The sequence below is a fragment of the Poromitra crassiceps genome (assembly GCF_964638095.1).
Source record: "Poromitra crassiceps genome assembly, chromosome: 7".
Lineage (NCBI taxonomy): Eukaryota > Metazoa > Chordata > Actinopteri > Beryciformes > Melamphaidae > Poromitra > Poromitra crassiceps.
This window is the reverse complement of record NC_139628.1, coordinates 37,061,552-37,085,643: the sequence shown is the minus strand read 5'-3', so window position 1 is coordinate 37,085,643 and position 24,092 is coordinate 37,061,552. Positions and strand designations below refer to the sequence as shown.

General features: G+C 44.9%; 1 protein-coding gene across 1 annotated transcript in view; it reads right to left on the bottom strand.

The window, feature by feature from the left end:
* Positions 1 to 2,305: 2,305 nt before the first annotated feature.
* sec24d (SEC24 homolog D, COPII coat complex component) overlaps positions 2,306 to 24,092 on the bottom strand; it is a gene marked incomplete at its 5' end in the record, with an annotated part of 32,049 nt that continues 10,262 nt past the window's right edge. Inside the window, 13 exons of the mRNA XM_083640412.1 lie at positions 2,306 to 4,760; positions 5,412 to 5,501; positions 6,282 to 6,473; positions 10,408 to 10,587; positions 10,724 to 10,842; positions 11,463 to 11,601; positions 12,299 to 12,444; positions 12,589 to 12,685; positions 13,298 to 13,468; positions 13,840 to 13,956; positions 15,007 to 15,100; positions 17,139 to 17,330; positions 20,119 to 20,243. Coding sequence (XP_083496538.1) covers positions 4,620 to 4,760; positions 5,412 to 5,501; positions 6,282 to 6,473; positions 10,408 to 10,587; positions 10,724 to 10,842; positions 11,463 to 11,601; positions 12,299 to 12,444; positions 12,589 to 12,685; positions 13,298 to 13,468; positions 13,840 to 13,956; positions 15,007 to 15,100; positions 17,139 to 17,330; positions 20,119 to 20,243 — 1,803 coding nt within the window. The 3' untranslated portion in view covers positions 2,306 to 4,619. The remainder of the gene's footprint in view (positions 4,761 to 5,411; positions 5,502 to 6,281; positions 6,474 to 10,407; positions 10,588 to 10,723; positions 10,843 to 11,462; positions 11,602 to 12,298; positions 12,445 to 12,588; positions 12,686 to 13,297; positions 13,469 to 13,839; positions 13,957 to 15,006; positions 15,101 to 17,138; positions 17,331 to 20,118; positions 20,244 to 24,092) is intronic.

Genomic DNA, 24,092 nt, shown 5'->3' with positions numbered 1-24,092 from the left:
CACAACTGGCTCTTTATGGTATTAAACTGTTTTTCACAGTCCTGTTTTGCTAGCCTGCTTCAGTTTAGAATCATTCACTCCTGTGGTTCTGTAGTGTTACATGAAAAACTAAAACTGGTTCAAACATGTACTACTGTTGTCTGATATAATTCATGTTAAATTCACTGTTGAATCTCTTCACTACAGTTAAAGCCACCTTGAATAGACCCTTCTCACGGGGGCCATTTTGTGTCGAAAAGGCAGGGTAAACACAGGTGCAAGTAAAAAACTAATGAGGGTTTCCAACTTCCATGATTGGAATTTGGAAACCCTCATTAGTGTTTTGCTTGCACCTGTGTTTATTCTGCCTTTTCGACACAAAATGGCCCACGTGAAAAGGGTCTATTGCCACTCTCAGCCGGACCCCAGCTGGCTGCCATACCAAAAAACTAACCGATGTTGCTTTCGAGAAATGAATGATAATAAATTGTTTATTAAGAAGTTGAATTGGCTTAAGTTATGATACGTTAAGTTTAAGTAATAAGTATTACGTTAAGTTTTTGTTTAATCTGCCATGGATCGGGATGGGCCCTGTCTGCCAGGAAACTGTCAGGGATCAGCCGGCAATAAGGTGGCTACATCTGTAGTTGTTGTTGTTTTTAAGTAGTAAGGAAACATTTCATTGTTTGTGATGGCCAAAGGGCCTTTCACACAATAGAAGATTAGGTTGAAAAACATTCACAAATGCTTTTCTCAGTTTTTCATTCTACCATAATAACATTTTGGCAAGGTGAGAAAAGCTCACGTCCTTCAAACTTTCTAAATGTTATTACCATAATTTATAGTTACGACAACATTGGTTGATGTCAACTTTGACAGATTTTTTTTAAACTGAACCTCATTTGTCCTGTTTCTGCAAATTAGTTAATTTGATTGGACTGAAATCCTTCACCCTGAGATTGGATTTAACAACTGCTCAGACGAGCCAATTGCTGTATAGCCTATATCATTGTTGTTGTATGTTTCAGTTTGTATTCATTGATTAATTTAAAAGGTGTGTAGTTTGCACCGAAAGCAGATCATATTCTGGATTAAAACGTATTTTGTTCAGCATCACCACATGGCTCAGTCTAACTGAAGAACAGTTATGTGGCGCCCCCTCTTGGTGGGAAGGGGGTCACACCCACTGGGGCACAATTCCTTTCGGCCAACATGGATCAGAAAAACTCATTGCACCTTCAAAAATGTGTATTGTAAGCTCATGAGAAGAGGCGATCAAATTTGTGTATGCTTTTGCTGTCCACATACTAAAGGGAAAGGGTCTATAAAATGTTCCTTTAGGTTAACAGATCAAATGGATCTAAGCCCCATGTTTTTTTAACACTGAATACAAAAATAGTCTGCATATTGGATGGCCTGCAGTACAGGAGATTGTGTACAAATTAAGAGGGTGACCAGCAATCAGCATGTTGAATGTGTAACTTCTGGATAGTGCTACCTTAGATGCAGTAGGTCTGGTTTGCAAGGAACTAAGTGAATTACCGCTACATAGGAGGGATCTTGCTCTACAGATGTATTAGGATAATGGGCCTCTTGGGCCGTTTCTGATGTACAGTTGTGTCATTGTGCATTTTAGGTTGAGTGCATTTTATAAGAGAGCAACAATAAACCCAGAATGTTATGTGTCTGTGTTGAATTGTTTGATATCCAAGGTGTTTAATAGCCTGGTATCCACTATCCAGCCCCTATGAATCGCAGTTTTCAGCACAACGCTGAAGTTGGCATCCGATTCGCAGCTTCCGATTGGAATTTTCCGGTCCACCTAAAAAAGTGGAATAGCGATTCAGACCCTTTTCACTGGGCCATTTTGTGTCGAAAAGGCGGGTAAACAAACACAGGTGCAAGGCAAACACAGAGGAGTGTTTTGCCAGGAAAGATGAAATCACTGATGACATCATCACTGGTGATATCATCACTGGTGACATCATTGCTCGAGTGACATCACATCATTAAGTAATTACCTAATCTAGTAAATGGTAAATACCTAGTAAATACCTAATCACTATTCTTCCAGAAGTAAGCTGTTCTAACTCCCAATCACTTTTAATATCACTACAGAAACAACCATAATAAAATTGCCAAGAGAAGAAAAGAAAAATGAAAGAAAATAAACATTGAAAGTGTTAGTGTCTCGTGTGGACCGGCAAGGCCTGACGAAGCTTATTTTGCCATTTTCCCAAATTTAAAATATGTGCTTTCTGAGAGGGGAATTCTCTGCACTGTAGGTGTGGAGGTAAAAAACTAAACAATAATCAAGGAGTAACAGACAGTTAAGAATTTAATTCAAAAATTTGTATCGGGGTTGGATTAAAATGTACATGGCACACCAAGCCCACTAGTCCATTCAAAACACAGCCAGACTTGAGCAAGTCTTTCCACGTAAGTCTTTCCAGTTACACTTAAATGGCTGCTGCCAACTCGGCACCGGAAATTGTAAGGTACTCAAATTACCTGAGATAAGTTTGCATACAAACCAAATAGATTGAGAAATCTGGGTCACACAGCTCTAGAACAAATACATCTAACATCTACTATATCAACTTAAGGCAGGTGGTAATATTTTGCAAACACAAAAGATGCCCATTTCATGTACAAACATAATTTTTTTTGTAGGCCACACATAGAATATCATACAATGTTTATCAAATACATGAATTACATGAGCAAAAACCTCTATAAAAAAAAAACAAGGCATAATGCTAAACTGTACTTCAACCTAGGATTGGAATGTTTAATCTCATAAATATTTTTTGCATAATAGTAATTCCCCATTTTAGTCAACACACTGTTTCTGAATTTGGGCTGCTGAAAATTAATTTGGCTTTATTCTATACTCAAGGCTAGCTGACACAATTTGATCTTCGAATCATACCTGATAATTTCACAATGAAATTACTTTCAATTGCACTGAATGTCAGCTGACTGGCACCTCATTCATAAGATGGCTGACTTGGACTTTGTCTTCCGCTCACCTGTAAGCTCATTAAAGACAAACCTCTGGTAAGGTGGCAGGTTAGGGATGTTTGGATGGTATTTCTCAAAACTAATCACCGCTGTCCCAGAGCACACACAAATCTCTTGCTGTCTGATAATTTTGTTGTAAAAGTGACCTTAGTCCTGGCCTTCCATGTGGCCCTGATCTACCACCCTTTCAGAATTTTCATTTTTGGCTAATCTGGACCCATCACTGGCACCATTCATCCTCCATACTCTCTCCCTTATAACATTTAAACATGCTAAATGTCTATTAACCCTGTCTGACTGTTGTAGAGAAAGCAATGTTTTACTTTTGGTAATGTTCTTCATCAGGACATGCTGAGACAGACCTTGGTGAAAGTAAAGTGATGCAGTTCTGTTATTCCTTTTATGTTCAGACTCCAAAACAAAAGTTGTTTGCTGTGTGTCTGTCAAATCTCTGCCACATACAGTATTATTTTTGTGTATGTGTGCCTGTGTAAACTGAATACATTGGATCATTCTTAAGTGTAATAAGCCATACATTTTAAACCCTAGCACCAATTTTCAGTCCTGGTAACCAGAGGCTTTTATTCCAGCCTTTGTTTCTATAGATAAAGAATCATCTGTTGCTGAGACGCGCTATTCCGAAGAATGAAAATTCACGTCACTTGTATTACAATTTGGGTGTCCAAATTGTTAAATGTTAATTTAAATAGGAAATGTTCCACTAAATGAACCAAAGACATGGTGATGGTATGGTAGTATGTACAAACCCAAGGATAGTGAAATCTACTAAATATAGTTTGAGCAAGATAGTTTGAAATGAGTTACTGAGTCTTCCAATATTATAGTTTCTTGGGAGAGTCATGTTCAACGGAGGCTTCGAGTTTAAAAGCGTCAAAGTACAACATGGCCCATAAATAACCCCTTGTTTGTCTTGTCCAATCCCTGCAAATCTACTAGGGCTGCGTGTCTTGTTGTGAAAACATTACCGCCCCCATCTGGCGGAGTCAGGTTACTGGGGCTAGGTGACATTAGCGGAAATGCTTCACTCAGTCCATAGAATGCACAGTGGAGTTAAGTTGTATTGCTTATAGCCTTATACCAATGGACCGTGTGCTTAAAGGTACTTCAGCCTCGTGGATGGATGTCATTCTACTGGCCGACTCCACAGTCCGATACGCAGCATGTCTGAACGAGAAATGCTGGCTGTGTTGCAGCAAGGCTAAAATACTTAACGCACATTATCCATTAAATTCTAATTGGAGGTTCCTCAAGCGTTTACGTTTTTTTTTTAAGATTACGCCAACGTCCCATATACAGTAACTATGTGTATTGTAATAAGGGGTGGCAAAGGCATGTTGGAAAGGCAGCTTTGGACTCTGGAGGTTCCATCTCAAAAGGCTCTCCCTGGTTCCTTGTTCCCTCTTCTACCTTCGTAGAAACACGTGTCTTTCTTTGGGCCTTCCTTGTCTTATATGCAGTCAAACGTTGTAGAATCAATGAGAGCCTGTTGAGAGCGACCCGGTGAGACGTGTGCGTGGTCCACTGGATGGCCCGTGTCTCAGGAAGGGGACACGGAGGCCCGGGTTTGGGGGTGGGGATGGGAGGCGGATGGGGAGTTAAGTAAGGAGCTGCCTGATCTCCCGGTGGACGTAGCAGAGGAAGTCCATGTAGGAAGCACCACCGTAGAGACCCTTGTCCTCCACCAGGAACTGTCGGAACAGCATCTCGGGCTTGTCCTTCTGCCTCACGATTTGGAGCTGAGAGGGGGGCAGGAGGAAAAGATATCAAGCAAGGCATGACATCAACCCCTGCTTCCAATCCCAATGCAGTTAACAGGGATGTTATGTTCAGCCATTGTGTCGGGCACACACCTTGACCTACACTTTGTATTTCAAAATGATACACCGAAACATTGTTCTGACTATTTGATTTCAGATTTCAAACATAGCAATGTAGTCGACCAATTTCAAAGAGTTCAATAAAGATCATACCATTCTTCAAGAAATGATGCCCTGTACCTTTACAAGCAGTGATGAACATTTATCCATCCATCCATTCAAATGTGGAATGAATAATACTCTTGCCTGGGCATGTGTTGTCATTAGCTTGGTTATGGGAACATGGCTGTGAGGTTAAGTAGCAGTTGTGAGACTGTGCATTTATTTACTAGCTCCACTAGGTGGAGGCAGAGATCAGGAAAAGCTGCTGCAGTTTGCTCCCTCTTAACGTTACTACCAAATTAACAATTACAGACTGTCTCATTACTGTTTTACAGCCCACAACATTCAAAAAGTGTTTGCTCTAGTCTTTTCTTAGTAAACAAACAAACAAACAAACAAACAAAGACTTCTGATGTGTGGTACTGGGTTTTGAGAGTGTGTTACAGCAACTGGATCTTGATATCTTACCTTCATGGAGTTGGGCCTCATTTCAAGTAGGGTGTCGATGATGGACCGGATCTTCTTTGATTGGGCGTTATCCAGCTCTGGTAGAGCACACTGGAAGAACAATCACAACGTTGTAATATACAGTTACAGGTTCATCAAATACAATCCACTCACACAGGTTCTTCACATGTGCAGTAATCATGTATTCATATCTAATGAAGCTGTGAATCTCAACCATGGTGTCCTGTGTCACATTATTCCAAGAGAATAAATGATGTTAAGGTGGTCATTAAGGGATGTATTTCACAATACTGGACTTTCAGTTCCACACCTGCTACTATCTATACAAGTGTAAGTGTGTGTGTGTGTGTGTGTGTGTGTGTGTGTGTGTGTGTGTGTGTGTGTGTGTGTGTGCGCGCGTGTGCATGCGTGTGTGTGTGTGTGTGTGTGTGTGTGCGTGCGTGCGTGTGTGTGCATGCGTGTGTGTTTGTGATTTTCCTCCCATTTTCGCCCCAAATGTACTTGGCTAATTCCCTGTCCCGCTCGTTGCTCCACCCCCTCTGCCGATCTGGGGAGAGCCGTAGACTACATGCTTCCTCCGATACATGTGCAGTCGCCAGCCGCTGCGTGGGATCATCACGCTATTACCCCCAGTTCCCCTCCCCCCGAACAGGCGCCCTGACCAACCTCTACTATAGACAGTTTTCACAGAATTGTGTTGCTAGGGAACAATTTGGGATCTAGCTTATGTCCTGCCAGTTATTGTACTAGCAAACCCTGCAACAGGAAGTAAGCTGGGAGAATTTTAGAATGTCAGAACGGTTTAGAAGGTTTCAACCCTTGGCGTGAAAAAGAGAAAGCTACATGCTCTGGGTGCTGATGTCATCTCACCATGGGTCCTTGCAGGTGGGCGAGGGAGGGCAGGTTGAAGAGGCTCTGGATGAGTTCAGGTGGGCTCGCCTGGCCCAGCCACAGGAACATGGATTGGCCGTTCTCCAACAGGAACACGCCGGTGTCCGCCAGCCGCTCCTCGGAGCAGCGCACCGGAGTGGGCAGCACTTCGCTGCTAATGTCCAGGTTGTGCTGGAAGAAAGGTTTTGGAAATGAATGAGTATGGATTTACACTAAGAGAATTGTAAAAGTTGCCTGGGTTTGGGAGAGTTCATAAAGCATTTCAACTCAAAACACATCTAGACTGTATGGGAGCTGTGTCTGTAGCAGCCAGTATGGATCCCAGTCCTGACCGCAGCCTGTCTGTTGCTCTGGATCTCTTTGCAGTCTATCCATGCTGTGTATTTCTGTAGATCTGCCTGTAGGAGGCACTGTGTTGCTCTGTCAGCCCATGTGTCAATGGGTTGAGCTTAGTTTAGCGGTTTTAAACATGGAAAGCATAAAGAGTGAGACAGGTGGGATTTGAACCAGCAAACAACTAACAAGCAGCTGCTAATCTCACTGATCTAGAATCAGGCACCACGTCCAGTCTCCTTCATCAGCTTATTTATATATCAGTGTTCAAAGTACTGATGACAAAGATACATCACTACTGATATCTTACAATCACCAGCTTATAAATGAAGCTTCCAATCAGAGATCCAATCAGAAGAGAAGAAGAAGTTAAACATCTGTGTCTGTATTGCACATTCAAACCTTAAAACAATTCCAGAATAACAGATTAATATATCTTTACAATAAGTTTGGAAATTCTAATGAATAGTTACGGTTTTCTTTGACTAAGATGAGATGAAAATACTTAGACACTTAGTCAATGAAAACTTGACTAAATAAAATCAGGATGAGGTTGACTACATATGATAAGAGCTTTAGAGAAAGTGGGTTATAGCTCACTCAGATAAACGTGTGAATGTTGTGTGATATGCAAAGGTTGTTGGTTCAATCCCAGCTTCAGGCAATTTCTTAAAAAGTACTCACATTAAGCTGCAGCAGTGATCCTTCTTTATCATCACCAGTAGTTTGAACACTGATAGAAATAAGCTGATGAAGGAGACTACCGGTAGTCAGTCCCTGACTCTAGCTCAACTCACTGGTACAAATCTCACCTGTCTCACTCTTTATGCTGTGTTATTGTCAGTGTAAATACAGTGTTTAGAAATCAGAAGCTAAACTCCCAACAGCTCATAGCTCAGTCGGCTGAGCGGCTGTGTCTCTGTCTGACAGGTAGACTGTTGGTTTGATTCCCAATGGAGGAGACATATTATAGCACTGCCCTGTCTTTAACATCACCAGCGTAGCGCCTCTTACAGGCAGATACACAGAGCGACACAGCGCCTCCTACAGATCCACAGAAATGGACACTGTGGACAGACTGCAAAGAGATCCAGACATGTCATATACTGAGTCTAGAGCAGTTTTTCAAAAAGTTATTTTTACCCCTAGCTGCAGCCAGGCAACAAGACTCAGAGCAAATGTAAAACATACTTCCGATGTCAGTAAGATCTGTGGTTTTCTGTCTCATAACCCTCAGCTCATGTCTCTGCAGAGGTCAGGGGGGAGAACAGCCCCCCCCTTGGCTCCAGGTAGTGGCAGCAGAGCAGGAATCGAACCCACAACCTCTGGCCCCGGGGTCTCTGTGTGTATTATTCCTTCACACTCACAGCTCTTCTCTGGGCGCTCTTGTCTCTTCCCTCTGCCTGGCACCATTCAAAACTGACTGAGGCTCGAACCCACGACCGCAAAAGTGGCTGAGGTCTCAATATTGCCAGGCAGCAAGCCTACTCTCTGTGCCACCAAGTCAGACTGATTGAATGAGGTTTTCTCAGGGATTTAAATGACTCTTTCCTCTGGCTATCAACATTCAAAACTGACTGAGGATCGAACCCACAACCTCAATAGTCACTGAGGCTCAAACCCACAAGCTCCAAACTGCTAGACAGCAATCCAACTCTCTGAGCTAGTGGGTCATAGTGATTTCAGTGTTTCCCACAGGATTTTGAGAATTTGTGGTGGGGGACCGCAGACCCACTAGGGGGGTGCGGGGGCATGCCCCCCCGCGAGATTTTTTTAAACATTTTAAAGTAAAATGCATGAATTTGATGTACTTTGAGAAAGCTTAAGAGCAAAATTAAAAGGCTAGATCTATGAAGAACATGTCATCATTACTGTGCTGTGGGTTTACAATGACAAACTAAATTTCTCCCTATAGGTCAGGGATACTCAACTTGCTTTGCCACTTTCGTGAAATGATAGAAGGCGAGGGGCCAGTTAATAAACAAACAATATACATTTTTCTGTAGCGGATTGTAGGTTTTTGGGGTGTCAGCCGGAGTTTAGGCTGACAGTGTTGTGCACACCGGATAGTTAGTTAGGTTAAGTTAGTTGGGTTAAGTACATACATAAGTGCCTGGGTAGCGAGCAGATGGCGGTATTTGACAATTTAGCAGCTAAATCATAGATTATTGAAAGATATTCCATATTCCAGACTGAAAAGCTATAACAGAAGTATTGGCCAGAATGACATGAACATTTATTGGACACTTATTCAGCGGATATCTTGCATGTTGCGTTCAGGTGCACTGTAAAAAAAAAAAAAAAAAAAAAAATTTTTTTTTTTTTTTTTGGCAACATCTTATTGTGGCGGTCCAAATATTATTGTGGCGGCCCGCCACAAATTCCTTTATGTATGGGAAACACTGGATTTAGACTAGAAGATTAAAGTATAGTCTTTATGCATCTTAAAATATATTTTGAAGAGACCTTTTAAGTTGAATAGTATTTGAATTATATTAATATGACGTGAGTTTCTATTCGCCTTGCACAGAAAACCTTACTTTTATACTTGAGTACATTTCAGAGCCTGTACTTTTTTCCTTTTACTTGAGTAATTAAGTTGAATCAGTACTTCTGCTTTACCAGTCTTTTTCTTACACAAATAACTGTACTTCTACTTAATCAGAGCAACAACGTGATTACATTTGGAATGACAAGAAAAAATTACACGTCTGTGCAATAATAAGTAGGCCTAAATATCTCAGATAAGGTTTGCAATTGTAACGTTCCATATAATGAAGTATCTCATGCTTGTTGATTTAATGATTGTTTTGCACCTGCTGCTCACGTTTGATACTTCTGGCTCGCCTGGAAAGAAGGTGGGAGCAGCCGAGTACAGTCAGCCAATCAGAAGCAGAGAGGGGCGGGTCATGCCTTCGCCTAGCCTTCGCCATCATGGGAAAAAAAATATCGCGAGCTGTATCCAGCTGTCAGCCGCTGATTGGATCATTCATTCACCAACCACAGCCATTCTCACAATAAGGCCGTCCGTATAAACACGGCCTCCTCTCTCACTCTGATCTGCTCCACAAACGCTGCCTCACACTGCTGCTGCTGGCAAAGCTTTGCCTCCACCACCCCAGCCTCCACCTTTATAGCTCAGTCTGCTTGGCTCAAAGGCTAATCATGTATTCTAGCGCTAGAGTCTGCATGGCTCAAAAAGTGAACATGTTTCCATGTCTTGCTTAGGCTCCCTCTGTTACTCACTATGGCTTTAAATTAATCTGGAATCTTGTATCCCCATGGGGGGATTTTGCTGCCCTCCCTGCTCGGCGTAGCATGCTGCTGGGCCGGTTCAGGGAGGAGCATCTTCTGTAAGGAGCGGAGCCTTCAACGCCAAACATAACTGTATTTCCATTTATGCAATAAATGGTTAAATCTATGACGAGAGTGTTCTTGAATGAACTGAAGATTTCTGAAACCATAACCTGATGCAAGGATTGAACTAACCACCTTCTGCACCAGATCCTTATGCTTATCTGGGTGAGCTAAAGCCCACTTCCTCTGGTATAGGGCTGGGCCATATGGACCAAAAATCCTATCTCTGTATTTTTAGGCTGAATGGCGAGACACAATAATATATCCCTGTGTTTTCTATGAAGCGGGCTAAACGTTCACTTGTAAGTCAAAGCCATGTGTGCGATGTCACACCGTGGAATTTTTCTTTCATCATTACACGCACACGGTAAGTGCACACACATTCCCCTCTAGATGTGTGAAGGTAGTGCCTCACCAGTGGGATGAGGCGCGGGTAGAGCAGCAGCTGGGTGTCCTCCACGCCCATGCCCATGACGGCCAGCCTCTGGTGGGCGCGGTCGTCTGTGGAGAGCTCTGTGCTGCTCACCAAGGGAGCCGACTTCATCAGGCTGTTCATGTAGACTGGGAACACCTTCATGGCATCAGGCAGGATCAGCTACAAGATGGAAGGACAGAGAATGGATGCATTATTGAATCTTCACCCTACACAAAAGCACTGTTATTATGCTCCATGGTTGCCCAGTCCAGGAGCGGTCCTGCACTGACCAGTCCCGGAGCGGTCCTACACTGACCTGGCTGGCAGCGGAGGGGCTGGCACAGTTCTTCCTGTAGCAGGCCAGCATATGGGCGGTCTGGTTCACCAGGATCTCCCTCACGTTCTTCAGAGGCTGGTTCAACATGGCACGGTAAGCTGAGTGGGCATGAGAAAAACGGCTCATTAAAGGAGAGGAGAGGAACCTAATTGAGAGATATGGATAAGGAGGGGAGTCAAACGGAGAGGGGGAGTCTCGAGGCACAGAGGGAGCTGGGGAGTAACGTTCGGCCGATGGAAGAGAAGAGTGAGGGGAAGGCAACTGAAGGTCGGTAATCAGAGAAAGAGGCTCAATGTCATCTATACTTTATGGGAGACATGTGGTCCTCATTTCCATGAGTCATTCTTCTTTGACTCATAAGCCGATGAGTACATTTAACTGAGCATGACTACGTTATCAGGTGATGCATGGGGTCAGTTCAGCAAAGGTCAAATTGATGCCGCAGTACATCAGCCAGTCTGCAATATATTACACCCCCGGAGAAAGAGTGCTGACTGGACAGGATGACTGCCTCTTGAAATAATGGCCTGTTTCATCACCATGGGAGAGGGAAGTTTTTTCCCATATTTGGGGAAAAAAACAATTGACTATTTCCATGCTTTCAGTCTAAATTGCAAGATAGTCTATGCTTTATGAGTACATTTCTCGCTAATCCATAAGTGTGGGATAGACGATTTCAATGTTTTTTCAATGCAGTTGAGTGTGAAACGACAGTCACCTGATTTGGCAAAGAAGTTGATGAGTGAGTCGGTCTCACAGCTCTTGAAGAGCTCCGACAGCTGGGAGCTGCAGTTCAGACTGAGGTTGTGGACGCGCAGACGTCGCTGCCCGCTGATGGAGGTGTACAGCAAGGCACACTGGGAAATGGAGTGCAAAGATAAGTTATGAGCAGTCTCTGGGGATTTAACTGTTATTATCAGGATGTCTGTTTGAGCATGAGATGTCTGTAGCCTAAGCCCCTCCCCCCGGCTCCACATCGGCATGGGACCTAAGGGTTTCTTACAATCCTTATTTAAAGAGGTTTACTTGGTGAAACCAAGTGATGCAGGTATATTCAGAATCACGAGAGACCATAGTAGAACATTTCACTTGGAACAAAACAAAACAAAACAAAACAAAACAAAACAAAACAAAACAAAACAAAACAAAACAAAACATTTTGTTGTTGTTGGTCAGAGTGATTCTGATTATAGCTGAATCGCTTGGTTTGTCTAAGTAAGACTATTTAAATAAGGTTGTCTATGTCTAGGGGGAAATGAATGGAGAATTCACTTCCTCAGTTTCCCATGGGCAATGTCGCGATGGCGAGACTTTGGCACGCTACAGAGTGGCTCAAAGCCGCTGAAACACGCATGCGCGTGTGCACACACACACACACACACACACACACACACACACACACACGCACACACACGCACGCACGCACACGCACACACGCCTAAAATAAAATCTCCTTCCTGTGTGTGTGCGTGTGTGCATGCACGTGTGTGTGTGTGTGTGTGTGTGTGTGTGTGTGTGTGTGTGTGTGTGTGTGTGTCTGTCAGGCGTTGGCACCTGTATGAGCGCTCCAGCCTCCTCACTGAGCGTGTCATCATGCTTGAACTCCACGGTCAGGGCCTTGTCACAATCCATGGCCGCCATCTCTACGTCTGTGGTGTTGTTCATATGGACGGCTCCGAAGAAGTCTGTGGCCCTGAAGCCTGAGAGAGGGCACACGCCCACACACCACCTTCTTATCAGCATACGTACACTTTGAGAGAAGCATGGGATTTGCACAGAGATGTGTGGAAATGGAACATTGTATTTCCCGGGTCCCAAATGCGACCTCCCGTGCTATTCTGTACCTGTGCTGGTACGAACACGCATGATGGCGTCGAAACCCATGGGCTTCTCCACATCTTTCCTCAGGTCTCTCAGGAAATGCTCCCCATCTGTCTCCACCTGACCACATCAAACGCATCGAGTCAGTGACACATGTATATAATGCTTTAGCCACCAGGGGGCAGTGTTGTCACTGCTCCACTCCAGGGACACTTGGGCCCACTTTTATCCTTTTACAAGTAATCCCATAGAGTAAATTACAATCAATTGAATATTTAAACTACAATGAATTAAATTATGTGGTTGTTTTGGAGCTTTAAAATCTTGTAGCTCTTTGTGGCACTTCCTGTTTTGTGTGTGTATATACTACTGTTACCCAAGGTATTTCGCTGTAGTCCTACAAAGTATGTGAGGTATCATTACAATACAGTATCGCCTTACCATCTGTTGTTTTGTACCGTTTGCTGCATTTTCCCACGCCTTGTTGCACCATTCCTATGGGACAGTGCTATATTGGACTATGAGTAATGTGCCAGAGTGATTATGTGGCGGGAACTAGCTGGTATTATCCCATAAATGTCCCAGACTATATCTGTTACACCATGAGTTTTCATTGTGAGGACATCAACAGGAGCTGTAAACATAGATCGGATGTCGTTGTCGAGAAGCTTGTTATGATATCCATAATACTACACGTGTCTCCTCCTTGCAGTGTGGTGTTGAATGTTATACCTGGAAGTTGTTGTACTTGTAGACGGAGCCTCCAGTGTGCGAGGGCACGTCGGCCATGGTGGCCATGTCCAGGTACTGGCTGGGGAAGAGGAAGAGATCCACACAGCAGCCCTGGGCCACGCACTCCTTAGACAGCTGCTCGTACACACCTTTCTGCGGCTGGAACAGGGTCTACGGGAAGAAAACGCAGACAAATCAGTCCAAGTCTCCTGCAGTACCCGTCTCAAATGTCAAACAAAGCTTCAAGATAGAGTATCTGCAGGGTTGTAGATATTTCACTTTCAGGTGAATGAATTCAAAACTAATGTCCATAGCTTTCGATCCAATAATTGCCTTGATCGATGTGATATGACATCATTTTTAGAGAGAAAGATTTGCAACGGTTGTTTTTGAAAGGTTAAATCAAATCCAATCTCTGTATCGATTGTAAGAGAACCAACCCTGCACTTTGATTTCACTCGCTGTAGAACGGGCTGCCGCCGCCTGCCATTGCAGTTCAGCATGTGATGGGGAAGTTTGCTCGAAACAAAAAGGCCACTCACTTTCTCTTTCTCGGTGTTGACCAGCTTTTTGTCGTCCCTGTTCCTCAGTTTCCCAGGAGCCTCAGCGGTGGGGATGGAGGAGTGGAAGATAAAGAGCTTTCCACTCGACTCTGCTGCCTGCAGCGGAGACAAGGATGAGAGAGAGGAAAACGCAAAAAAGAAAACTCACTAAGGTGTGCAACACGTTTTCTCCTGACCTGACGTGACTGCCTCTGTGTTTTGTTTCTAGCTTTACAGTGAAATCATGAGCTCATGTCATGGTTAACGGCATGCAAAATTCAAATCGTGCAGAGGACCCAAATAATGTAATGTAGTAATAATAACCTAGCACTCATGAAAACAATGTTACAACGTGCTTCACAAGAGAAAGATGTAGCAATAAATAAAAATTTGAACATGAACAAATGTGAACAAATAAATAAAGATAAGTAATTAACTGTGAGCTTGTGTGTATTTTTGCAAAAGGGTTTCCAGTGGCAAGCTGCATGTGAATGTTTCCCTTGCTTGACGCAAAACATTGAGCTCATATCATTGAGCAAGTTTCAGTCAGACTTCAAAGTAAACAGGAACATATCAGGAGGAGGAGAAAAACCATGTTGAGCCACTGAGTTGACAGCTTGAATGACGTAACAAGTCAATGCCAAAGTTAGCAAACTCAGGCAATATGATCTCAAATGCGTTGACACAGGAAATCATTCTGTTTCATGTGCTGTGGCATGGACAACTGTGACCTTTTCTTTCTTGCAAATAAGTAAAAAAAATAAAATAGTAAGCACTTCCCAAAACTCAAGCAGATTGTCGCATTTGGTATTTGAATCCACTAGTATTATTATATATAGTAATAAACATATGGGGCAGGGAGTAGTCGTGTCATGTGACTTAAAACAGACTTGTTAGTGTCTGCAGATTCGTCAGAATTTTACTTACACCCTTTCAAATATGAAGCTGGGATTTATGTGGAGGTTCAGCTAATGACCTCTGACCTTTCTGCCTGTGTGACTCATACATGTACATGCTGGTTTACACCCAGGGCTACAGCGGCAGCACACAGCATGTTGCTGGTTTACACCCAGGGCTACAGCAGCAGCAGTACACGGCAGCACACAGCATGTAGCAGTGGGCCTCTCATCTCCCACTCCATGCTGACAGAGGTGGGCCTTGGCTAACCTTAAGGGCCTCCACTCCGGCCTGGATGACAGGAACAAAGACCGTCTCACTCTCATTGGTGTCTGCAAACATGTCAGGGATCTGGTCCAGGAGGCTGGAGAGGAGAGGGGAGGGGAGGACAGGGAAGGGGAGGGGAAAGGAGGGGAGGACAGAAGAGGGGAAGCGAAGGGAGGGGAGGACAGGAGAGGAGAGGGGAGGGGAGGACAGGGAAGGGGAGGGGAAAGGAGGGGAGGACAGAAGAGGGGAAGCGAAGGGAGGGGAGGACAGGAGAGGAGAGGGGAGGGGAGGACAGGGAAGGGGAGGGGAAAGGAGGGGAGGACAGAAGAGGGGAAGCGAAGGGAGGGGAGGACAGGAGAGGAGAGGGGAGGGGAGGACAGGGAAGGGGAGGGGAAAGGAGGGGAGGACAGAAGAGGGGAAGCGAAGGGAGGGGAGGACAGGAGAGGAGAGGGGAGGGGAGGACAGGGAAGGGGAGGGGAAAGGAGGGGAGGACAGAAGAGGGGAAGCGAAGGGAGGGGAGGGGAGGACAGGAGAGGAGAGGGGAGGGGAGGACAGGGAAGGGGAGGGGAAAGGAGGGGAGGACAGAAGAGGGGAAGCGAAGGGAGGGGAGGACAGGAGAGGAGAGGGGAGGGGAGGACAGGGAAGGGGAGGGGAAAGGAGGGGAGGACAGAAGAGGGGAAGCGAAGGGAGGGGAGGACAGGAGAGGAGAGGGGAGGGGAGGACAGGGAAGGGGAGGGGAAAGGAGGGGAGGACAGAAGAGGGGAAGCGAAGGGAGGGGAGGACAGGAGAGGGACAGGGTTATGGCTGGGTCACCATGTCACACAGCCAGCAGACTGAGTGGCAGCATCTGTGTTGATGCCCCATGGATGTGTCCTACTTCCATCAGTGCCTTGTTGAAATACCTTCACATGGCCATGTTGGGTTGTATCAGAGTCAAACCCAATGCTGTTTCAGTATTCGTATGATTCTTGTGTCTTTCTCATGCAGAATCTTGTAGCAAGTGCTTGGCCATGGAAGAGTGTGAGATATGGTACATTTATTGATATTATTTGATATATTTCAAATCCATGTTTGCTCACATATTGCATATTTTCAGTGATGAAGCAACTGTGACAGCACAGTATCCCATAGTGTAGTATATCAGGGCATATCATAATATTGGCTACTGGCTACTGGCTAGTATGTTACATTAATCTGCGGCACGATGAGAATAGGATAGAATCAGCCAGCCAACTAACTAGCTAACTAGCCAAAGGCTATAGGTAGCTTCAAGCTGTGTTTTGAAATCCAGCACATTCAGCGCATACTGAGAGATTTCAGACAAGCTAAGCAGCTAGCATCAGCTTCCTCAGGCTCAGAGGAATCAACTTTTACACAACTCCTTGGAGAACTGCCTGGCCAATCCTCAATAGTAAATGTGATGTGTCGTTTTTAGACAGGAACGTTCTCTGACTGGGAGGAAGTTCAAGACGCATTCACCCCAGTGTGTGCTCTCTCTCTCTCTGAGTTAAGTCAAGTTTATGTATTTATACTATAGTTCTGTGTCAATGAAACTGCCTTTGGGAGAGCATGTCTGATGATGACAGAGTGCCACATCATCATAAGGAATTATGCCAAAACTGATAAACATGTAATATGTGACTTGTCCCATGGATTGAAAGGACTTAAACTAGGCTAGAAAGGCTGGAATGAACTAATGACACAATCCATCTGCAACTATCTAGCTAGATAAGCTTGTGAAAATCAGTGGTCATGTTTTCCATAAAGATCCCTCCAGAAGCGCCTTAACATTATCCCTGACATGTATTAGCCTGATGGGAAATAATGAGACAGTTTGAGGCAAACAAGATTTAGAGGCTTTTCTTTGGCAAGAGGTCTGAGAGAGCTGTCAATAAGCACTTCATTTATATTAAATTGCAACAATGTGGATTGTACCGTAGCCTGCCAATTTAAGTGTCCAGCCAACAGATATTCAATTTCTGTTGGCTGGACAAATAAATTGATTTTTGTATCACTGGATCCCACAGATCCCAGATCCTGCTTTGGTGAGCCTGAGGGATAACATGCCAGGTTCTTTCTCCCCATACTCAGAATAACAAATACTCTGCCCACACCAACGACCATCTGGATCTTACTTGTAGATGACCGCCCTCGAGTCCTGGTAGTTGACGAGGAAGCCATCGAGCAGCGGGACAAACATCTCGGCCGTGTCTGAGACCACCATCATCTGAGGCTGGGCCAGGGCGCTCTTCACGTTGTAGAAGTGGAGGACCTTGTTGTAGGTGACAAAGCCCACCTTCACCGCTGAGCCCTCCGCACCCTCCTCTCTGGAGAAGGGTAGAGCAGAAGCATCTGTAAGTTCCATAGCTGCCCATTCAGTTGATATAATGTGAGTTATATGCGAGTTGTTATTAATGTGAGTTCACTGTTGCATGCATGCAGCGGTTTCTACAATGCAGGACAATCAAATATGATAGCACACGAAGCAGCCATATTCAAGTTAATGGCGATGTTGACAAGACTCTACTGTCCAGCAGCCCTCAAGTCATGGCTGAAGCCCTACTGCAAGCCTGCTTTCGGGACCTTTTTGTATATTTGCACAACCGAGATAACTTACCCGTTCAGTAAATCACTGAAGCATGGCAGCTGATATTTAGAAACATTCAGAGATTAAATCTGTCTCTTTTCTAGCGCAACAGAAAACAGAAGAGGGGAATCTGGTTTAACTTTGAAATGGGCATCACTTCCAAGCACCCCCCCCCCCCCCCCAATTAAAATGGCTATTACTCAGCCATGTCTAACGGGCATAAACATCCATCCAGGAGTGTAATAACATCCAATATGGAATAGTTTATAGAGTGTATGAGTTTATAGAGTGTGTGTGTGTGTGTGTGTGTGTGTGTGTGTGTGTGTGTGTGTGTGTGTGTGTGTGTGTGTGTGTGTGTGTGTGTGTGTGTGTGTGTGTGTGTGTGTGTGTGTGTGTGTGTGTGTGTGTGTGTGTGTGTGTGTGTGTGTGTGTGTGTGTGTGTGTGTGTCCGGAGAGAAAGGAAGGAAGAGAAGGAAGTAACTGTTGGAGATGAAAGAGAACCAAGTACATTTTGTTTGGTGCATCAAACAATAATACCCATTTTCTGCTGAGTGTTATGACTGCCATCTTTAGATTTATTTACTTTTTTACCCCCCCCCCTTTTCTCTCATTCCCACACTCGGTGTTTGTGGCTGACACAAGCTTGATCTATCAGAGGGGGCGGGACTAAGGGAAGTGAGCAACCCTGGCATTGAGCAGAGTGCTCTGATAGCAGTAGCTGGTAGCTCGGGCGAACCAAAACCGTACATCAAAAGCCTTCGCCATCATCATGGCAATCATTTAAAAGCATTCCTTACTGACACACTGCTAACTGGAGTTTGTAGGTCTCTCTTCCTAAATCATACAGACGCAGTCAGGAATAAGTAATGTGGCTTAAATCAGGTGGCGTTTGAAGTAAACGTCCCATCGGTCAACTGTCCAAACGAGGGCTCTTCTGTGAATATTATCCACAGCCCGGTGCTGCTACAGATAACAGATGGGGAAGGGAGGGAAGTTCGTACGGCTCGTTTCTCACACGAGGCCAAAGTGCTGAGAAATGGCTGTGATGATGATGATGATGATAAAGAAAATGCCACTGCGAGAAGTAGAGTCCACACATCTGTTTTGACTTTCTCTCTGAGCTCGCTTGCTTTTCCTTGAGTGAGATCAACATGCATTTTGACAAATACTGCAGCAGTGCCTGAACCATGTTAAAGTCGAGCGTGTCCAACGTGTTTCAATTTAGTGCCCTAAAAAAGAAAGAGCCAGGAGGAAAAGACAGATTTAAAACACAAGTGGGGGAGGGAGGGAGGGAGGGAGGGAGGGAGGGAGGGCGGGCGGGAGGGAGGGAGGGCAGGAGGGCGGGCTTATTTGGAGTGCACTACAACTAAGTGTTTGAGGGATGATGTAATGGCTGCAGACAAATATGGACATATTGTTGCTGGTGCTGAAGACACGGGGAGGAGAAAAGAGAGTTTCCAAGTTATTTCAGGAGTGTCCAGGTGAAGTCTATTAGTCCTCCAATGATAAATCAAAAACTCACTTCTGGACTGGCTACCACAGACCCACAGCCATTTGTACCACCGAGCAGAACCAGAGCCATCTGTACCACCGAGCAGAACCAGAGCCATCTGTACCACCGAGCAGAACCAGAGCCATCTGTACCACCGGCACCGAGCATTTGTTGTGTTTGCTCTCTGGTGCCTTTCAGCGATGGGAGTCTGCATTATAATACTTTCCGTTTTGGGCAGCCTTGGCAGCCTCCTTGCCCGGTACGCACCCGCTGCAAACCTTCCAGCAAGAATTTTCAACCGATGAGATACTTGAATACTTGGCTTAACGTTTTTTTTTCCCCCTCTAAGCTTAAGACATGTGGGAACTCCATATTTGGCAAGGCATATATGGCAGCTTTTTAACAGTATTCAGCTACATTTGAAGGAGATTGTGCCACTCTGCAACCTGGGTAAAGCACCCAGCTTTACTTGTGTCCAGCATTGCAAGTGGAGGGGCGCTGAAAACAAGCATCTTCACAGATCAGCAGTCCTCAACCTTTTCCCACTCATGGCCCACTTGAAAATCTCAAAAATGTCCGTGGCCCACATCCAGCTGTAAACAGTACGGAGGCCAAATAATGCCTTCTCAGAGCACTTTATATTTAAATGATCAAAGGAGCTGTCCATCAGCACCACACAGAAATCTAAAGCTAAAAGTGAGGGGCTGTCTGCAATATGCTAATTAACAAAGAATTGATTACAAATTAAATAACGGCATCATTCAGCAATGGAGAAATGCATTCTCATATCTACCTAATGAATTGGTGGCCCACGTGCAATACCTTTGCGGCCCACCAAGGGGCCCCGAGTCACAGGTTGGGAATGGCTGTCATAGCTCTAAAGTGTGGCCCTGAGTTTTGTGTGTGTGTGTGTGTGTGTGTGTGTGTGTGTGTGTGTGTGTGTGTGCGTGCGTGCGTGCGTGCGTGCGTGCGTGCGTGCGTGCGTGCGTGCGTGCGTGCGTGCGTGCGTGCGTGACGTGCGTGTGTGTGTGCGTACCTGGGCAGCTTGTCCAGCAGAGTCTTCAGCTCGTCACAGATGAGTTTGACCAGTCCACTCTTGATGTTGGAGTAGGACACGTCGATCATGAAGATGTAGGCAGGAGGGTTGGGAGGCTTGTTGTTCTGTGGGAAAGACAGCAGGTGGAGAGAAAGCGTTCAGTGCTGTTTTTAAATCTCTTTCGAGGTTCAGATGGCTTGGTAGGCTTACAGCATAAAACATACCACACAAAAAATAGAAGATTACCAAAGAGGAAAAACTGAGTAAATTGACAAAGTAAAGTTGATCCTGCTTACATTCACCGTACATTATTATTTCTCTCTTCCCTCAACACAGGGCCCCAACTTGGGCTCAACCAACCTACCTTCAGTTTCTGCACTTCCTTCTCAAATGTTGTTTCTGTTTTGACTTGTTTATAATTTGGTGTCGTTGTGAGCAGACCGTTTGTAACGGCTATACATTCATAAGAAATGGAGGGCAATAGCGATGGAGACAGTGGGTGGGGGCAGGGAGGGGGGGGTCAATGGGACATTGTTTTGTTTCCACGGTTACAGCCCATGACAAGGGTCTCACCTTGAAGGCTTTTGTTTAATACTGTATCTGGCTGGCCTGCAGACGCTGTTTCCAAGTATTAATAAACGCAGCACAAGTAGGCCAAGGGAGTGAGTCACTGCTTTGCCAGCTTGCTCGTACCAGACAGCAGTGATTCTGATTCCCAATGTGTGGGCTGCGGCCCACTGGTGGGCCGTGAAGGTACTGCAGCGAACATGCCTATGAGGTCACCGAGGTCCGGAGCTTGGTCATTATTTCCTATGGCACAGCGCAGTCCAGAGGCAGCTTCCTGGATGCCACTGCAGAACTGGAGACCACACCATCTGCTGCCAGGACTACAGAGTGGCACAACCAGTGGAACAGCCTGGGGAGCCAGATAACCCAATGGACAGAGAGAGGCATCACCCCAGACGAATGCCTAGCGACTGGCCATGACCAACCTTGGGCCGTCTGGAAAACACTGAACCGTCTGCGGGTCGGCGAAGGACGCTGCAAGGCAGCCATGAAAAAATGGACACTAACATGTTCTGATGCATGTGTGTGCGGCGAACCACAAACAATGGAACACATCATGAGATGTAGCTATGCTCCAAAATGCACTGGAGATGATCTGGCCGAGCCAAATGCCGCTGCACTCGCCTGCGCCAACCACTGGAAAGACGTGATATAGAGGACGGCCGGACACGAGGAAGAAGAAGCGCAGTCCATGTTTGATGAGCTCTCGCAAGCCTCCGTTTTTAAGCTAGAGCGGAGCTTCTGGTATTAACTGAAACTAGACATCCAGACGAATACCTTAGCTATCAATCATGTTATGCTATAAACAAAATATTAAAATAAAGCGCAAAAGTCTGCATTTAAGGTAAAGTTGTTTTTTTAATCAGGTTTTTTCAGATTTCGCCACCATTTTCTCCCCAATTGTACGTGGCAAATTACCCTTGTTGTCCCGGCCGTTGCTCCACCCCCTCTGCCGATCTGGGGAGAGTTATAGACTAGCACGTGCTTCCTCCGATACACGTGCTATCGTCAGCCGCTTCTTTTCACCTGACAGCGAGGGGATTTACTGGCAGGACGTAGCACACAGGGGGATCATGCTATTCCCCCCAGTTCCGCCCTGAGGAGGCACTAGTGACCAGGACACATACCCCCTAATCTGCCTTCCCACCCGCAGACACGGCCAATTGTGCCTGTATGGACGCCCGCCCAAGCCAGAGGTAACACGGGGCCTCGAACCTACGACCCTCGAGTTGGTAGCCAGGGAATCTACCACTGCATGCATGCCTGAAAGTAACATTTTTGACATACACACACATGCGCGCGCGCACACACACACACTAGGGGTGGGGGGGAAAATCGATACACCACAGTATCGCGATATTTTGCCTGACGATATTGTATCGATATTTGGACGCCAAGTATCGATATTGCAAAAAAAAAAAAAAAAAATTTTGCAGGCCACCGGGCTACTATAAACTTTAGTTCCAAGGCCAGCAGTAAACAAACGGTAGCATATTTTCATTTTGTTTTAACAGTAACAGTTTTGTCATAATAGTAATTTACAAATTCCCCAGTTACTGAATGGGCTGCACAAGATGTTTTGTGTAAGTGAAGTGAAGTTGCAAAAACTACATAAGTACAGTAGTCCACACACACATCCAGTTAAGGTGGACTGTAAGTAGACTGTAACAAACAGTTCAGTTTGTCAGGTGCATGCAACTATGACATGACTTTATGAAAGTTGTTGGTCTGTCTAATTGGCAATGTTGCTGCAATAAAATGGTTGAAGTCAGATGTACAGATTGAAAAATTGTTCTTATATAAACCAGATCTTGACAAAGTTTTCCTTTGGGGACATCATTTGCAGTTGAAAATGTAAGAAATCGCAATATATCGAAAAATCGAAAATATTCAATATATTGCAATATCGATATATCGCAATATCGAAAATATCGCAGTATCGCTATACTATCGTATCGTGACTCAAGTATCGTTTCAGTATCGTATCGTGGGCATCTGGTGATTCCCACCCCTAACACACACACACACACACACACACACACACACACACACACACACACACACAGACAGAGAGGGAGGGAGCTGTTGGTAGACAGATAGTTATTGTAGTCTCGGCCTACCAATCGTCTGGGAACTCCTTGTCAAAAATAGTCTCTTGAAAGGCGGCGAGAGCGGCTGCTAACAAACTCTTTGTCAAGTTATGGGAAATGGCGCTCTTCCCCATTGTCTTCCGTAGTGAAACAACCTGGAGATACAGCGAATCACTTTGTAACACAGAGAGTTACAACGTTACATTATCTGATTCCATTTGATCAGTTTACAAGCACCTGGCTTCTGCATGTCACTGCCCTTCTGCATGAAGGGGCGCCCTAAAGACTCTGGATTGGGTCTGCGATGCAGACTTTCTTTTTTTTACTCAAATTGTTTCTACCCAGTGTTAGCCACAGCTGAGAACGGAGTCTACCGTTATTGTCGCTGATTCTGTGATAGCGCTTTTTTATTCTATTTCTACACTTTGCGATGTGCCTGGGTCAGATGTGTGACCTTTTCTTTGTTTTTGTTTTTCCACAAGTGACACAATAAACACTGCTATTATGCTGGATTATTAATTTGCACTGCATTGCCCGTATGCCCACGTTCACATGCTCCGTTTATGAAATAAAAATAATAATTTCGTATATACATTAGGGAAATACCTTTATCTTAGTCTCGCATTTTGATGATCAGAGTTGTGATTAAAAGGGTTGGGTGGGCCCCGGAAAGATTTTCACTTTTCAAAGAGGGCCGCGGCATTCTTCAAGTTTTGGAATGGCTGCCCTACATTGTTGTGCCCAACAAAAACCACAGCCTCCAGCCTCCATAGAGACACACAGATTGGCATCGTTGTCTTTTCGCTGGTTTCGATAGAACTGAGCTAAACGCTTTGTGGCCTGCGTTCAGCTGCAATCTAATCATCTGCTGCTGAATCAAATGCAAGGTGCTTGCCAGAAGGTGAGCACCTCCCCTCAAGGGCCTGCCAAGTGAGGGGAAGATCACTAAGCCAATGCTATATACAGTAGAGGTGCTAATCACTTGTATCCTCGCTCCTCATTTGTCCATGGCATGGCAGACTCCAGTGGGGATGATCTATTTCAGTTGACTAAAGTCTTTCAAGACACACTATGCACTTTCATGCATAAACGGTCTCCATTGGTCAATTGAGTCCAGTGTGCATAATGAGTATTGATTGACTGGCAATCAAGAACCGGTTTTAATGATAACATGATAAAATTCCTTACGATAACTGTACGCTTTAACAAACATGCTAAATACTGTCCTTCATCAACCAAACTTGGCAACCGTCTCCCAGATGCAGACGTCTTGGAGAAATGATTTCAGTGAGTGTATCAATCCTTTTTGGGTCTGAG